Source organism: Branchiostoma belcheri, unplaced genomic scaffold (genome assembly GCF_001625305.1).
Source record: "Branchiostoma belcheri isolate BF01 breed outbred unplaced genomic scaffold, Haploidv18h27 scaffold43, whole genome shotgun sequence".
NCBI classification, from domain to species: domain Eukaryota; kingdom Metazoa; phylum Chordata; class Leptocardii; order Amphioxiformes; family Branchiostomatidae; genus Branchiostoma; species Branchiostoma belcheri.
This window is the reverse complement of record NW_017804054.1, coordinates 299,333-315,918: the sequence shown is the minus strand read 5'-3', so window position 1 is coordinate 315,918 and position 16,586 is coordinate 299,333. Positions and strand designations below refer to the sequence as shown.

Genomic DNA, 16,586 nt, shown 5'->3' with positions numbered 1-16,586 from the left:
AAAATACCAAAATTTTATCGATCCTGTCAGCAGTGCAATATTTTCTGCTATTGACAGGACGATCCTGTCAGCAGTGCAATATTTTCTGCTATTGACAGGACGATCCTGTCAGCAGTGCAGTATTTTCTGCTATTGACAGGACGATCCTGTCAGCAGTGCAATATTTTCTGCTATTGACAGGACGATCCTGTCAGCAGTGCAATATTTTCTGCTATTGACAGGACGATCCTGTCAATAGCCACAGGCTTTGATTTATTGGAGTTGACATTTTCCTTGTTTCTCGCGTGCAGCGGTGTAGACCTTGTAACAAACGAACGGAGTACTGTTGACAATCAAGTGACCTCAACTTTCATTGTACCTACGAGGACAAGTACGTGTCACAATCTATCCATAGATTTTTTTTTAGTTCGATATAAGGGGACATTTTTGCTGAGAATCAATGAGAGACCATATACAAAATAAACTATGCCCTATTTCAAGGTAAATCAGCCTATCCCTGCCAATATTTGCCCGTTATGATATGAACGGCCAGGCCCAGTAAACCATAGCCCATTCCAGGTTATAACCGACCTATTCCGACCCACATCCATCCGTTGTCTTCCATTTATTTTGCCGGCTATTTCGCTACGCCCAGATTACCCAATTTTCCTCGGCACTCCCCTCAGACCGATAATGTCAAATTGAGTCACAATGGGGCCACTTCTGGGGCGCCATTTCAACCATTAGGCCAAACCCATAACATGGTTTACGTCATCGATGTACGTACGATATTTTCCATAACCTCCTTGATCTGACAAAAACGAGTGGGCGCACTTATCTTGTTTTAAAGGCAACGTAAGTGTTGTTAGTGCTCCTTAAGTCCAGTACTAATCAAATCTTGTACGCATTTTCTGAATATATGCACACAACAGATGCACTTTCTCTGACAATATTCGATAAGACATGTACACATTTCCACAGCACAACCTTTATTCCTAAACATTGCTTTGCAATCAGTATATCAACAAACGCCTTCTTCAAACATATGGAACATTGGGAATTAACAATATAATGAAAAATTCACACGAACCATTTATCTATTATTATAAAAATACATAACTCTTCTCCGTAACTTTGAGAAATAAATCCTTTATAACCTTGTATATTAAACTCCATGGATGAGAAAAACGTAACAGTTAGAAATTCGTAAACAGTGTCAAAACTAAAAACAAATACATGTGTTAACATCAAACTGCATTTGGGCTTATATACACGTATTTGCTAAGCAGAGGTAGGTGTACAGTTACGTTGTGTATTAGAACAATGGTGAGGCTTCTAGGTGCTCTTGTGCATATGTGATTGATATGTTTTACATTGACATCATCTGTTAATGATATGTATTGACATCACTTTACGACCTTCCGGTCTCTGAGCACCATTCAGTCTGAGTTTACATGCATTATTCAAACGCATTAGAACATTACAGGAACCAAACACATGCACACGGTCGTTAATTTCAAACCAACGCTATTTTACCCCTTAGGGGATGAGGATAATATTATGGTCACACACGAACTTTATCACTTTTCATTAATATCTGGAAGACAAAGTCATTATCAATTATACCTCCAGGTTACTGGTATCCAAGAAGCTATGGTCTACATATATCATTCCTTCAAGTTCAACTCTACATATACTAAGAAGTAGTATGCTTTCCTGTGATGTTTCCTCGTCATATACATATCAATATGTTTCCTCGTCATATACATATCAGTAGGCCTGGAACAGCAGATCTAATGCAACATCTGTCTGATCATCTAATAGTAATACTTTTTTCTGCAACTAGTCATACACAATTATCCTGTACATGCGTTTGGCACACATAGTGTGGAACTAGCTTTCAGAGTTGTTCCATTTTGGCTGTATAACACAGTTATAACATTGTAGCAAACAGAACTTTAAACATGTATCTTTTAAAACTAGTACCCCCACAAATGGCAAGAGTGTAATTATATTTATAAGAATCTGTTTTTTTTATAATGGGGGCACACCTACGTTCCAAACAGATGTAGTGTGAACTTTTGTTCTTTTCTAGAGAACGTACATGTATTGTTACATCGTTCAATACTGAGGAAATAAATACTGTACTAACTATAACCGTGAAAACAGAGCCATTACAACACATCTGCTTGGACGATAGATGCTGCCCATGTTTTGACACTGGCTAATATCTGCATAAAAAAGCCTCGAACCACACAACGTAGCTATCGACTAAATATTGACACTGCATGGTATGCCTTTTGTGCATTACAGCAAGTCATTTGACACCAGGTGATTTTTACGATTAATTCTCTGAGTACACATGTTGAGCCAGATTTGACCTACTAAAACAACTCAGTCTTGAGTACTAGCGTGACAAAGTCGCTGCACAGCGGTTGGAGCGCAGTAGAAGAGTCCGAGTGCACGCTCAATACAGGACCTGCTGGAGTTGCCGACAACGGTTCCATTCTGTTCCACTGCCTTTTTCTTCTGTGAGAAGCTCAGTATTTCAACACAGTCCACGTTGAGATCGCAATTTGCAGAAACGTTTACAGTCTTGCAGTTGATGCTACCAGGTCCAGTCTAACCTATTTGAAAGGTGGACACGTTTTTGTTGCCAGTAAAGATACCGCTTCCCATACGAGCCACTCTCTCGGCTTCCTTGGCCATCTTGTCGAACGTGCGCCGACCGTACTCGTTTCGCACTTTATCCCGTAACGACGCGGATCGGTGCGCCTTCTGTCGGGACCGCTGCACGTGCGCTTCTTTCTGGTCATGATGGGACTGGCTCTTCATGTCTTTCCTGACGATAGTTTTGAGTGACTTCCTCCCGAAACTGCGAGTCTTCCGTCATGACGCGCTCCAGGTTCTCCCCTCTGAAGTCGCTCCTTCTCCGCTCGGATCACAGCAGCGCGCGCTGCCTTGTTCTGAGCCGTTTTGGGCCGAGATTTCGTGAGCCCGATGGAAGGCAGCTCCTTTTCCGCCACGGTGGCCTCAGCCCATTGCTGCATCTCCTGGTCTCGTTGCTCTCGAACTCTTCTACTGCGCTCCAGCTGCTGCTTTTCTTCAAGAGACTTTGCTTTGAGGCTGAGATCTCGACGCAACATCTGCTGTTGGTAATTTTTTCTCCATCGTGGTATACTTTGTCTCTATGTCTCCCCGCAGACTTTCTATCTCTTGTTGTCGTTGCTGGTCGACTGCGGTTTTCCGCCGCTCGTATAACGCCACTTCGGTCGCGTTTTTCACCCGCACTCGGTGATGTTCAAGATGCCTGCGTTTCGTTCTCGTCTCTTCGGCCGTCATGGTACGCGCCATCTGTTGTTGCTCAACGCTTTCTCGGAACGCTCGCATTTCCGATTCTTTTTCACGCAAGCGTTGTTCTTGTTCACGTTTCAGCTGCAGTTCCCTCATCTTCTTTTCCTGCAGGTGGCGCTGCCGCCTGGCCTCTTGTACTTTGTGCCCATCCGTCCACGACTGCATCTTACTTCCTACCGCCGCCTCCAGGTCCTGCCGCAACGCTTCTTCCTCGCGCTTCATCTCCTCTTTCCTCCTCCGCATCTCCTCTTCCTTCCTCCTGTTCTCCAACGCGATTCGCTGTTTACGTTCATTCTCTTTCATCTCCCGCCTTATCTTCTCTCGTTCTCTTTCCTCTTCCCACGTTAGCTGGGCGATTGTTTTGATCTCTGCGTGTTCCTCCTCTTGTCGCCGCCGTGCTTCCATCAGTTCTACAATGCGGCGGTCTCGCTCCGGTAGGTCTGCGCCGGACAGGGTTCTCCTCATGGCGATGTTCGACTCGCGCCGCCTGGACGCAGACGAAGGTCTGCTGCCAGAAATGCTGAGTTTCTGGAGATCGCTGAGTCGGAGGGAGGTACTGCGGGTGAGTCTCGTGGCGGACTGCGATCTCGGCGGGTGCCTGCTTCTCGTTCTCCTGGCCTTGTGCGTCGGCGTCCCGTCCTCCGGGTCCGACCTCTCCTGACTGCTCCGGGTGCTCTCTGACGTCATGCTCCGTATCTCCCACGCCGTGCGGCTTCGCGTCAGACTGCCGGGCACGGTTTTTGGCACTTCAGATTTGGCCGCCGAGGACGACACCGGGTCCTCTTTTTCATTCCGTTCTTTTCTCTTCCGCTATGACCTGCTTGCGTATTTCTCTACACTTCTCTAACTTGCGCAGCCTGTCCGTCTCCTGCTCTTGGTACATACCGTGTATGATACGCACGGGCATGCCCTGGGGGAGGTACTCGTCCTCCAGTTCAGCTAGACTCTTGGGCAGAAGCTCGACCGGTTTGATACCCATTCGGGCACACGCCTCGAGAGACCTCGGGCTGGTCAACACGTACCTGCTCCCCTCGGCCTCTGGGGTGTCGAAATTATACAGATCCAGGCGGATATTGGGACTCTTGTCCTCATCCCTACCGTCTTCTTGTTCAAACATGGCGTTATCGATTAACGGCGACGAGCGGGGATGAAATATTGATGAAATCGGTCCTTAATATTGACAAGTTACCCGCCACGGCCTAATTCAATCACGGCAGAGAAAGCAGACTCGTGCCATTATATCATATGTTACACAAATCTCATTTGTGTGTTGCCAATTATACAGTTACAACAGAACTGAGTCAGTACAATGGCACAGACTATCATTAATAAGTAAGCAAGCAATTCTGACTTCTATCAATCAGAAAACAATGCTGCGACAGTCGTCAAAGATTTCTGCTTTCCTCTTAAGCGTACAGAATGTCAAAGTCGTCCCCACTTTGTTTGTTGAACTCATACCATAAAAGTCTCACGAACGACTGAAACGTGACTGTGTGAATTGAAAGGGAGTTGAAATATCGATCAATGTCGGACCGCAGTGACCGTGGTAACAGGCCGGCGAACACGCACATATACCACCGCCTGGGCTCTTCACTTTCACACGGAGGATGATGAAAAATACGCAAGTTCAAGGTGGTGGATCCGGGTGATAACAAAATATTTCAACAGCGAACTACCGGCCTGGTGAAAAGTGGCACATCCCAGGAAAACGCAGGTGGTTTGGTAGGCTTGCCTCAAGACATGGACGAAATTCTATCCCTCCGACGCTTTTAAAACGAGACGGCTCCGTACGTCCGAATGAGCGCTCTCTACCGGCGAAACCCTTCTTGTCTTGTGTGTGAAATCTTCACAATCCTCGCCTTAATACAGTTTGAAACGCCAGACATCTCCCGCCTGGCCGGAGGCGTTCTCCTATTGTCCGGTTATTAGGACATAATCACCCAACCACAACAACTGTCCAGGTGAGTCCTACCTGGATGGGATGCCGCCCAACGGATTCGAGAGTTGCGCAGTACGCAGGGACCAAAACCGTTGGTGGTAATCATAACTGTCGTAAAATCTTAGACGATGAAAAAGGTCGTACCAAACCATAAACATGTCTCAAAACGTTGAAATTATTATCAGTATCAGATGTATAATTATATTTTACACGGAATTTTGTATGTTTGGTTTTCAACAATTTGATAATTATTGAATATATAATATTTTTTCTCTAGTTTGCGATAATGCCGTAAAACGACAACCTTCACTGAAGGTCAAAGGTCGACGTTTCATTCCCGTGGTGTTAAAAACGTAAAAAACTGTCATTTTTAGGGTGAAAAATCATCAGAATGGCACGAATTCCACCTGGACTGATTATCAACCCGGCCCCCGGTGTGCGGTACAAAGTGCCAGCCGTGAAAAAACTCACCAAGGAACTAATTTTGAAAGATAAAGTGAAGTTTCAGAAAAACAGACTTGGAGGTGAGTGCTTTTCAGTGTACTAGTACCAAGGAAGTTCAAATTTTTATTAGTGTAAATTATGTGCGGGTAGGTAATTTGTTGTGACGCCTGAGACATAAATTTCTTACATAAAGAAAACATTAATTGACTTTTGTGCACACATATTTATTGTAAAATCAAGGTCAACACAAAAACTGAGAATAAAACCAGCGTGAAATTTCTATTATTTACAGTATGTTAATATTGGGTCATAAAACCATGTACATGTGTATCATAACATACATCCAAGGATTGTTCTATGTATTTGAATCTTTTAGCTGGTATAACCGCATAATGTAGCAGCTTCGCAGACATGCAGTGTGGCGGCAGCTGGCTGTATTACTATTTACTAGTATTACACCGAAGGACTTGTTACACCTAACCTTTTAACATCTAACTCTAAACATTGTTCAAAGCTATCTAGTGATAAAGTCCCTACTTACGTATAACCCGTTGGTTTGAAGGTGATCATCTTTCTCATCTTCCTCCTCAGCTGCCACGTGTCTCACAGAGATGAGCCTTATGATGGCCTGCTGGAAGGAAAATGACTTCAAGGACTCTGCATGTGCCAAGGAGATAGCTGCGTTCCATAAGTGCACACAAGAGGCAACGGTGAGTAAACGGATCTGCGGAAACACCTTGGTCGCATTACTATGGTTGTTGCCACAGTGATTGGAGGTTTTGTTTATGCCTACATGTCTGTTCTTTGTGTTTTCTTGTACATGTATAATGTCCAAGCAGATTCAGCGAACGTTGGATAGTGTCGGCCAGTGGATACAGGCGGCTAACATAAAGTCCCCTTGCCCCACCGAATCTGCTTGGAGGTTATACATGTACATGTATTTCCATGTATTTCCATATATTCTACATACTAGGCATACTGGAAAGATCTAGCATGTCGGGGGAGGCCTACATGTATGCTTAGCAGAACTGGGGCTGGCAAAAGTAAAAAACTAAAACTTAGTAAAAGCCAAAATACTTCCTAGATGTCTGAAATCTCTGATCTGTTTTTGTAGATGATTGCAGCTACCATACAAAGCTGACCTGTGTCTTAAGTCTAAAAGCAGTTTACCAGTAATATGCAAAACACACAATAGAAGAGACCTAGCCAATGATACTGACCTTGTGTTGCTGTATCTTCCATGTAGAAAGAGCGGCGGAGAGTGAAGGAGGCAGATCTGAAGGGTGTTGTACAGGAAGGACGGCTCAGCAGCAGAAACACCAACAAGTTATTACAAAGATTTCCTCATCCGGTCAAACCTCACTAGCAAAGATGAATATAGGTAGAACCGTAGAACTGTGCTCTAATTGTATGAAATAGACTTTGGTCTCACAGAAATATTAGTTCAGTAAGTAGAATGGAAAAGATTTACCAGCCATCAGCATCTTGCGAGTGTTTTGTTCTCTGCATTTTGGATTCTCCTAAAGATTTTTTTCAGTTACTAGGTTACGTAAGAAGTATGTTGCATACATGTACATGTACTCTAGTATGAGCAAACCCACATTTTACCTACTGTGTAGTATGGAAAATGGAAGTAGCATCAAAAAGTCAAGTGGAAAGGACATGCTCCGGTGGCCAATTTGCTGATCCCATTGTATGTTGGGGGATATGGGGCACTATTGGTTGCAAGAGGGCAACCAACCTCATTACCCATTATGACAGTATGTTTGCATGACATGTGTAGTGTGTCCAGCCTTGTCCATGTTGTCAATGCTGTTTACCCTCTGAACTACTAGTACCCACAGTGCCTTTTTGTCTCCCAGCATGCAATGGATTCTGTAAAAAAAAGGGCCTGTACTCAATAGTTGTAAAACCAGGTGTCTTATGCCTCCATGGTAGAACATATTGTAAAGATAACTGATCTCTGTGTGCTCAAACCTTTCAGTGAGTCATCATAACCTCAGTACATCAATTACTAAGTACTACTAGTACTAGTATCTATGGCAATCTACTAAGAAGCGATACGCAAAAAAGGAAGTGAATGAAACACATGTACATGTATATGGAATAAAATCAAAGCAAGGACAAAGTAAGACCTAAATTAACCCATATCTGAACATGTTTCTATTATAAGTTTGGTAATCTAGAATTACATGTGATTGGTCAGAAACAACACACAAGTATGACAATGTACATGTACTAGTAATTCATATTTCTGCTATAATCAGTGATGCTGCATAGTTGAGGAGCTAGAGATGTAAAGCATTGTGGGATACTTGGGTGATTCCATTTGAAAAAGAGTTTTTTTAGCTCTATTTGGACTTCAAAGCAACACCTGACAACATGACAGGTAAATTCAGTTTCAGGTGAAATCATCAAAATTTTTTACTACATTTTGTTGAAGCAAAAACCCCTAACAGACTTTACATGTTCAGTACTTATAAATTACACTCTTCCAAACCAGTCCTTTCAGTGTCCACAAGATCCCGGAAAACCCGCATTCAGGCTCAAAGTAAAATTCCTTCATTGTGTGAATAACATCAACATCATGGCAATCCCTCGACACTAGTCCTGCAATTTAGACCAAAAACACAAGGTGTCATAGCTAGATGGACCGCGCAGAAAGGCTATCAGCTGTCCATGGGTGGAATTTATATTCCTATTTGATACTAGTAATCATATTCTGAATTCTTTTACGTCAGATACAACGATGCTCAAGGTCTCCGCCCTAGAGGTCGGTGCCGCCAAAACTAACAATGTGATGGTTTAGCTGATGAGATTATCTCTGATCTCTTTAATAGATTAGGGACATAATTCGGATTTCTCTGCTTTTGGTGACATTCATAACCATAATGATTGTCCACCTTGCAAGACAAAAGCAACTTTCCGTACTGCATACAATGATCGACAACAATACTACACACACACACAGGCAAACAAACCCGCTGAACACACACAGGAGCTCACCAATATGTTTCAACTGTAAAGACTTGTCCGTAACCTGCAGACGTGGCTTCCACTAGGATAACCAAAGTTCCTTCTCTGTACAGTACATAAGACCGTGTTGTTTTGGCTGGCCCTGGCCGCTTCCCTCAAGACCTCGATTATGAAAAGCGGTCAGCAGGCCGATTTGAGTATTTTATGAACAAACTTATGAATAAATGAGACTTTCAAATTGACTGAGCTCTTCAAACCTGCCATGTTTTTGCATACGCATCATCAAAACAAGAGTTGTTGCTGACTTGTCCATTCTTGACTGTTGAAAGCCTCTCGAGATGTATATCTTGGAGGTGTGGAAAGTTTTGTGGTGAGGTGAATGATGCCTTTATGATGAGGCCGGCGCCGGAGTGCCGCCCAGTTTATTACTAAAACAAATAAGCACGCCACGCCGGGTGCCGGAGAACAATGGCCCGGGATTAGCAAAAGAAACCAGGCTAATTTTGTGCAGAGTCTCTGTACAGCGTTCAACTCTCGTATCAACCCAGACTTTAACGTTATCTGTATCAGAAATCAGTTCTTTCGCGTGTTTCCGAGATGAGGAAAGCAGTTCTGGTGTCTAGGCATCGGCGACAAGTTGGCCAAGCTCGCCGGGCGACTTCCCAGTATGCCGTTCCCACTCGCTACCGACGAGAGCGCTTGGCAATTTGTGACCCCATGCTAATCTCCGTCTCGTGTGCTAATCGGCTCTGCTATGTAAACAGTCGCTATTTCACGGGCAAGTGTTGCAAAAACTTTTGACGCCTCCTGTCCCTTTGTGAGGGGACGCCGTCAGTTGCATTTTTTCTCTGCATTTTATTCCCCATTCAAACGTTGTGAGTCCAGTGGAGAGCGTGTGCGTGGATGTGCTGAGCTGAGGTCAGTTGGGAGCTCTGATGAGGGAGTCGGCTACACGGAGGGTGCCTGCCAGTCACACCAGGGTCTAGACTGAGTGTCTGCAGTCAAGAATCCATAAAGGACCTATAATTAACTGATAACGTACCTTCCAGGCTAGCGGGGTTCGCCAGATATCGCTGCGCATAGATCGTACAGGGCTAGCCGGGCACTGACGCGTTAGTCGCGGGTTCTCACTTGGAATACCTTCATATATCCAGCATGGAAAGGAACGTACTTCGCTTGGGATTTCTCTGCTGCTTCGTGTTACTTCTAGTGGCCAGGCCAGGATCAGCGGCACAAGGTACTAGTATCTCTTCTTCTTTCCTTTTTCCCCAAGCGATTTTGATGAGAGTAAAAGCCAGTGTTCATGGCCTCCACACTTTTCATAAGGAAAATTAACATAAACTCTAATATCTACGTATCTGCTGTTTGTCTATACAGAAGGAGCATGATTTTTACCAAAAGAAATTCACAAGCTCAATAATGATTGTTTTCTCGGCTGTGTATGAGGACAAAACCTTTTCATTTGTGTCACGTAACGACGATATTTTGTTCTTGCCCTCCCCAGGATATAAGGCAAAATTCAAAGTGTTCGGGAACCTGCCTTCAAGATTATACAGCTCGGAGTCTGTGGGAAATCACGAGTGCTGCGTTCGACACAGGAAACTTGTTTCTGTTGGCTATGGTAAGTAGAAAAGTCCAGTCTTGTGAGCCATTTATTTGCTTTCCATTGTGGAGAGTTGAATCGGCTTCACGCTGAGAGACCCACATGGACAAACTTCTTTTCTTCTCCCTGTATACCCTGCACAAAAAGAGCTGTGTGACTACATCGTTTGTCTATTAGTTAAGGTTGGAACTTCGGGATCTTTAATCGCATATCTTCTCTTCTTACTTCAGATATTTCTGGCAAGGAAATGGTGGTAGACGTCGGTCACTGTTCCAGAAAATGTGCGACCCGTTCTGACGAGACGGAGTCCTCCAAGACTGACGACTTTGAACCCCCGGCAAGACCCCTGAGCGCGCTGGACAGAATCAGACTTCAAATGAGACAACGGGTAAGCAGCTCTTATTTTGCTATTTGAAATGTTTGTGGTCCTACAATATCATAGAATATTCTTAAAGCCCTATGCGCATAGTTGTCTGTTCTGCCTAAATTATGTGCTTTTGTCCTTGCCATGAAAACACGCGTGTCCTGTTCAGTGTGCGCCAAACACCAATCAAGGCAAATTTGGATAAGAATATTGAAGACAAAATTGCTGTCTTTTTTTTCTCCAAAATAAATTTTAGAAACTAAAATTGATATGTGACAGGTTGAAAAGATGTTGTGTTACCTGGGTAACTAGTAGAAATCCTCACTTCAAAAATAGTTGCAGAAATTCAAATGAATATGAAATGAATTATAAAAGATGACGCTGAATGTGCCTGATTTTGATTGATGACGGTTCATGGCGCGATCTTGACAGCGAGGTGAACTGCATCTTGATGTTCTCACATAAAGTTCTAGTAATACTAGTATGTATATAATTTTAGATAGCTATGTTATTATATTTATTGGTACACGTTAGATCGACACACCAAACAAAATCTTAATAGACAAAGAGATTTAGAAAGCCGCATGACTTACTAGTATGTAATTTATAGGAAACGAAAACAAATTAGCTGACCATTCAGTCATAAACGTGTATGTAAAACATATGTTGAATGGGCCCAAAACTAAATTTATCATGTAGGATTTCGCCATAACATTTCATTTTTTTCATTTGAAAGCTCCTCCCTGGAACATATAATTTCATAACGGTATTTTTGAGACATACCCGTGAAAGGCTCATTGGCAACTGTTGTACACAGGAAAGACTCGCCTCATGTACAACCGTCAGGCCGAGGAGAATATAAATTTGTCATGTTTAACTTTAAAGCTACAACAAACAAATCAAAGGATGAAACTTATGACAATCACCCGCCGTGCTGAACAACCCTCCAAACCCCGCTGTTTACGCAGTTTTATAAACACAGACGCAAACAGATGGCAATGTGTCATTCAAATCCCACCAGTTGGCGCCACATGGCAGCCGAACAAAACTCCTCAATACTCCTTCCCCAGGTGGCCCCACTTCTCCCCTTTGTTTTGAGAAAAAAACGGTGCGTGATTATAAGAACAATACGCCAAAGGCTTTTCCCAAAAGACAAGAATAAAACGTCCGTGAAAGTTGAATCATCCGTGTCCTCCGGAGTGACAGAAAGTTTCCTTAAGAAAAGAAGTGTTAAGGAAATGTTGAATGAGTAGACGACAGGAGTGAATTTGCAAGTGAAGCTAGTCTGAGGGTTTTTTTGTGTGACTGGTCCCAACCTCACAGCACCATGACCCGAGTGTCGTCTGTCGTTGCCATGGAGATGATCTTTAGATGCGGAGGATCAGACGGAATAGTCGCCCGGAATTATCATGGTAGCCAGGAAGGGAACCGCTGGAATGCTCGCTTCTGTGCAAAAGAAGCAAAGACGGTAGCAGCCGGACGCATTCTCCCTAAAAAAAACTTGACAATAGTTTGTTCGAAGATATCTAAAAATAAAACAGGATGAAGCCTCCTGTTGTTGTTATTCACGTGTCCCCGGAAGTGCACATGTCTCTTACACGAACAAGATCAGCCATACTCCGGACCGTAGTGGGCTCAGATTTATGCCTTCGAGTTTGTCTGTGAACAGCATAACTTGAGAAGTGCATCTTGATCATGATGCAAAAATGTATTTTGGTATGTTGGTAGGTTGTTTACAAAAACAAGAAATTACTAGCTTTTGGACACTGGCGGCTCTCTACGGTACTGCAGTGGAACTTTTGATATCTCGAGTCTTTGGGGTGGCAGATAGCAGTAATCAAGTTTTGGCCCCTGGTATCTTGTTGTGGAACTACAGGGGAGTTTTCAGTAAAATCTTCAAAGAGGAGAACTTTAGGTGTTAATGCATCGTCGTGATTTTTGGTTTGTAGGTAGCTTGACATACTAGTAACTAGATGGCGGTTATGCAAATCAGGATCTAATTTGCATGATTAACGAGGTGCTTTTGCAACTGTGCTGCGTTTCATGATAGGACTATTCAAACGTGCGACGTATGTAAGCGAGAACAAGAACAAGAGCAACATCAAACAAATATGAATCATGCAAATAAAGGGCTAATTTGCATAATCAATGACAAAATGCTAATAATTCCATAGTGGTAAATGGTGGGAATCTTACGCTTGTGGCATTTGCAAGAAAATTACGGTGAACACCGTTGAGCATAACTTATGTATAATTTGTCGAGAACAAGCTAGAATAGGCTTCTTTCTTCGTTAGGAAAAACAGCTCCTGTTATCTGAGTGAAGAATTTGATCAAGTGATATGTTTTTTGCAAATGATGGCCTTATTCAACAGATGAATAACATTTATCAGTCACTTATGCCTGACCAATCGCTCTACGTTTGTGTAGGCTTCTGGAGGTACCGGTGCCTCGGGCCCCTCACATCCGGGCGAAGAGGATGGTGTTGGTTGTCAAGGAAACGGGATGTGTGAGCCAACCAGAACGCGAGTTCAGCAGCTACAGTTGATGGACGGGCCGGTGGACGTAGAGGTCATCGAAGATTGCCACTGCGCACCTAGGCCGCCATCTTGCGAGAGGAGCCCGCGGAAAAAAGTCTACTTCGCCGACACCCCGTTTGAGGCTGAAGTTGACATTGGTGTCTGTAGGGGGCGCTGTTCAACAGGTGAGCGGCACACAGTCTACATTCCTTTCTTGTCATGTAGGCTCATTTGGAAACTCGATGAGTGGAATAATTTGGTCTCAATAAAAGCCGACTAGCGGAGGTCCAGTCAGTTGGCCCGACTGGTCGAACTAATAAGAAATTCGAAGTGTTCTTTCTTGCTCGCTTTCAGCTGCAGTCTTTATCAGTACCAGTCAATTGAAAATAAGAGCATAAAATTGAATAAAACCTCTAATATTGTGATGCATATCGAAGTTGTTCATCACAACCACGCACTGTTACTCATGTGACATATTTTTCTTTCTTTTTTCCCCTCAGTGACATATTTTTCTTTCTTTTTCCCCCTCAGAAAGTCACACCGGTTGCAAGGCTGTGAAGAACGGGACGGTGACCATCACTGGGCCTAACGGTAAGGGTAAGGACCTTCGGCATGCTTCTGTCTGTGTCTGTGCGTACAGAAGTCCTAAATACATGTCTTAATCGTCTATATACATGTATTAGTAGATATATGTGTGCTAATAGATTGAGTAATAAAACTGGCCGTTACTTCCGTTTACTGAAGGAGGCTGAGCTGTGGGTTTGTGTGTCTGTTTGTCCGGGCAGAGTAGGTTGACAACACGTGGGCGGGGAAGATTGACAGGCAGAATGACAGGAGTTTAAAGGATTAAAACAGGGAATGGGGTACTCTTGACGGTCACGATAATCTAAAAGTAAATGTTCATGTTGTTATAACTTGTAGTGTGCTAGTAATAGTGATATCGGTACCGTAGTTGGTACTGGCAGTGAGAGAGAAAGAAAATGAAAATACATGTATATATTTTTTTATTATTCAGGGAACCAGTGTATAGACGTGGTGAAGGAATGCGCCTGCACTGGAGACTGTTACCGTACCAGCCAAAGAGAAGTTTACTACGAGTCGTTCTTCAACGAAACGGCACAAGAGTTCCAGGAGAGGGAAAAGGTAAGGAGATGAACAGATGATAACAGAGCGACCTAAGTGTCTGTACAACTTTCATCTGTATTTGACTCCCGTCGTGCTTAGCGCTCCTAATCCCCAAGAAGATGTAGGGTGCGGCACAGTGTTTTATGTGTGTTTTGTACCTTTTAATACCTCCTTTCAAATGTTCCATGCTTTTCTCTCTTTTCTTTTCCGAAGAGTATAGAAAGATACACTACTGACAAAGACTTACAAGCACTATAAAATCAGTCGTAAAACATTTGGACTGAGTCGGATCCGTACATCTGCTTGGAGATTTAATATTGTTTTAAGCTTTCTTTAAAACTGTAATCTCATAGTAGACATGGTTGAACATCTGTGCTAACCATTCCTGTGGTTGTTTTTGTTCCCAGGAGATAGACGTGGGGAGGTGTATGGGGTCCTGCACGGAGGGACATCACCGCTGTGTCATGAGGTCAGTACACCCAAAGTTTTGACCTGCTCTCCAAGCAGAGGTTTTGGTTTTGCCTTATTTTTGGCGTGTTTTGCACTTTCTTTGCCAAAAGAAATTCCAGTGCAAAAAGGAACCCCCCCCAAAAAAGCTCAAAAATAAGCCAAACCCAAACCTCTGCTTTGAGAGTACACGTAGTTTTGACCTTGTGTTAAGTCCAGTTTGGTGATTAGTTAGTAGTGTTGTTTACCACAAACATTTGAGAACCATTGTTCCGGGGAACGCTGGGCGGGGAGCGATAATTGGGACCACCATCGGGGGCTGCCATTCAAATACAGGTGCCATGAGGAAAGGAAATTCAAATAAAACAAATTCAAGTAAAAATAAATCAACTCAAGACAAAAGTCGAAGACAATGTCAATGACCATAGAATGACGATGATTTCTCAGTTTCTAATTTTTGCTCTTGTTTGTCTCCAGGTCAGAGGACGACCCGTCCGTCTGTCTGATGTCTTTGTTCAGGCCGAAGGGTCGCTGTGCAGCCACGAGATTCACGGAGCACCGCTTCATCTCGCGAGAACAGATTCTACAATCCATCCTGGCTATAGACGACTGCGGGTGCAAGTAGTAGTACAGGTCCACACACGTGTATGTAGCAAGATCGGACTTAAAAAAAAGCTGAAGAGCATCACCCGTCGTACAGCCTTGAGCTGAGAGAATATTTAAGTTGAAAATGTGTAAGACTCAATGAAAAATACTGAAGAAGTGAACTTGATGATTCCTTAGACACTAGTGTTGATTTTATCGCCATGTTATACAGCTGTGGTCGGCTTCATTTTTATTGTAAAAGTTCAACTCTCCAAACGATGGCCTTACGAGTTTGAGGCTTTCTTTTTCATGCTGTTATAAAACCCACAAAAGCCCAGCTCGTAATCTTGCTGAGAAAGCTACTTTGTTGGTCCTTAGAACAGAACTATCCAGAACAAGTGGCCCCAAAAGTTTGACATTTTGTGCTTGTACAGAGTAAGCTGTCACTGCCCTATACTATAGATCGCAAGGAGTTGTGTAGATCTTTGCGAGTATACTCGTATTCTGTAAAAAAATTATTGATATCGGTGATTTGAGTCTAAATTATTGTGTGTAAATATGTTCTATGCTTAACGCCTTGTGTGTGACGACGACTTCATTTTGTACCTGCAAAACCGATGCGTAGAAACCCGACCAGGACTCGGACAAGTAGGGAACCGTTATATGTAAATATTGGCTTTTCCGTTATGTTATTGTCGTTTTTGATCACCTGGCATGGAAGGTACTACTATACTTATTGTTTGGGTGCCGTTTCTTTTTAAATACCTCATAGTTTGAGGGATAAGAAACCTACAAACGTTGTACTGGCGCATGCCATCAGCTGTGGAGAACCAGACATGTGGAGATTATGCCCTTTTCCTCCTAATTGTGATAATGAGAGCGCATAATTGGAAAGCTTATCTGTACTGTTATTATCCCACGCCAGAGAGTCTGCCCTTTGTGACTCCATCCTTGTCTTGCTAACCACCAGGCCAATCTGCAGCGCGAGGCATTGTTCTCTTCGGGAACAATAAGACGTTAACTTCAACAGTTGTTTTTATTGAATTCTAGGTATGACATATGTTGCCTTAATCAATAAATGTAAATATTCTCTAACACTGAATATATTTTAGTCTCCTGGTTTTGATTTGACTTGTTTTATTTAAGATTTAGTTTGATTAGTAAGAACAACAGAGGATTTCTGCGACCCCCTGTTTATGTCATCTGTGTTTCTACAGTAATAATGATTTGATAAGATAAGATCTTATTGGGGG

General features: G+C 43.1%; 3 protein-coding genes across 4 annotated transcripts; 2 read left to right on the top strand and 1 right to left on the bottom strand.

Annotated features, from left to right (window-relative positions):
- Positions 1 to 2,600: 2,600 nt before the first annotated feature.
- On the bottom strand, positions 2,601 to 5,337 carry LOC109478258 (coiled-coil domain-containing protein 177-like). Its single transcript, XM_019779712.1, is given in 5 exon segments — positions 2,601 to 2,832; positions 2,834 to 2,890; positions 2,892 to 3,143; positions 3,145 to 4,126; positions 4,128 to 5,337. Coding segments are annotated over 5 exon segments (1,845 nt in total). The 5' UTR covers positions 4,451 to 5,337; the 3' UTR covers position 2,601.
- Positions 5,338 to 5,564: 227 nt separating this feature from the next.
- Positions 5,565 to 7,089, top strand: LOC109478273 (coiled-coil-helix-coiled-coil-helix domain-containing protein 1-like). The gene is made up of 3 exons (XM_019779730.1): positions 5,565 to 5,796; positions 6,308 to 6,426; positions 6,963 to 7,089. Exons 1-3 carry the CDS (start codon positions 5,664 to 5,666, stop codon positions 7,080 to 7,082), a joined length of 372 nt encoding a protein of 123 aa, XP_019635289.1. The 5' UTR covers positions 5,565 to 5,663; the 3' UTR covers positions 7,083 to 7,089.
- Positions 7,090 to 9,160: 2,071 nt separating this feature from the next.
- Positions 9,161 to 15,430, top strand: LOC109478268. 2 transcript variants are annotated; one of them, XM_019779725.1, is made up of 8 exons: positions 9,161 to 9,929; positions 10,197 to 10,313; positions 10,526 to 10,683; positions 13,088 to 13,361; positions 13,708 to 13,767; positions 14,192 to 14,319; positions 14,709 to 14,770; positions 15,226 to 15,430. In XM_019779725.1, the coding sequence occupies exons 1-8, from the start codon at positions 9,848 to 9,850 to the stop codon at positions 15,371 to 15,373; spliced, it is 1,029 nt and encodes a 342-aa protein (XP_019635284.1). In that variant the 5' UTR covers positions 9,161 to 9,847; the 3' UTR covers positions 15,374 to 15,430. The 2 variants fall into 2 exon arrangements, with proteins under 2 accessions (XP_019635284.1, XP_019635283.1); XM_019779724.1 differs by having other exon boundaries at positions 13,708 to 13,773.
- Positions 15,431 to 16,586: the final 1,156 nt, after the last annotated feature.

Excerpts from the sequence above, each read along its gene's own strand:
- LOC109478273 (XM_019779730.1), top strand. The coding sequence starts at position 5,664 with ATGGCACGAATTCCACCTGGACTGATTATCAACCCGGCCCCCGGTGTG. Across the intron at positions 5,797-6,307 it reads TCAGAAAAACAGACTTGGAG|CTGCCACGTGTCTCACAGAG; the intron begins GTGAGTGCTTTT and ends CTTCCTCCTCAG. Across the intron at positions 6,427-6,962 it reads AGTGCACACAAGAGGCAACG|AAAGAGCGGCGGAGAGTGAA; the intron begins GTGAGTAAACGG and ends TCTTCCATGTAG.
- LOC109478268 (XM_019779724.1), top strand. The coding sequence starts at position 9,848 with ATGGAAAGGAACGTACTTCGCTTGGGATTTCTCTGCTGCTTCGTGTTA. Across the intron at positions 14,320-14,708 it reads AGTTCCAGGAGAGGGAAAAG|GAGATAGACGTGGGGAGGTG; the intron begins GTAAGGAGATGA and ends TTTTGTTCCCAG. Across the intron at positions 14,771-15,225 it reads CATCACCGCTGTGTCATGAG|GTCAGAGGACGACCCGTCCG; the intron begins GTCAGTACACCC and ends GTTTGTCTCCAG.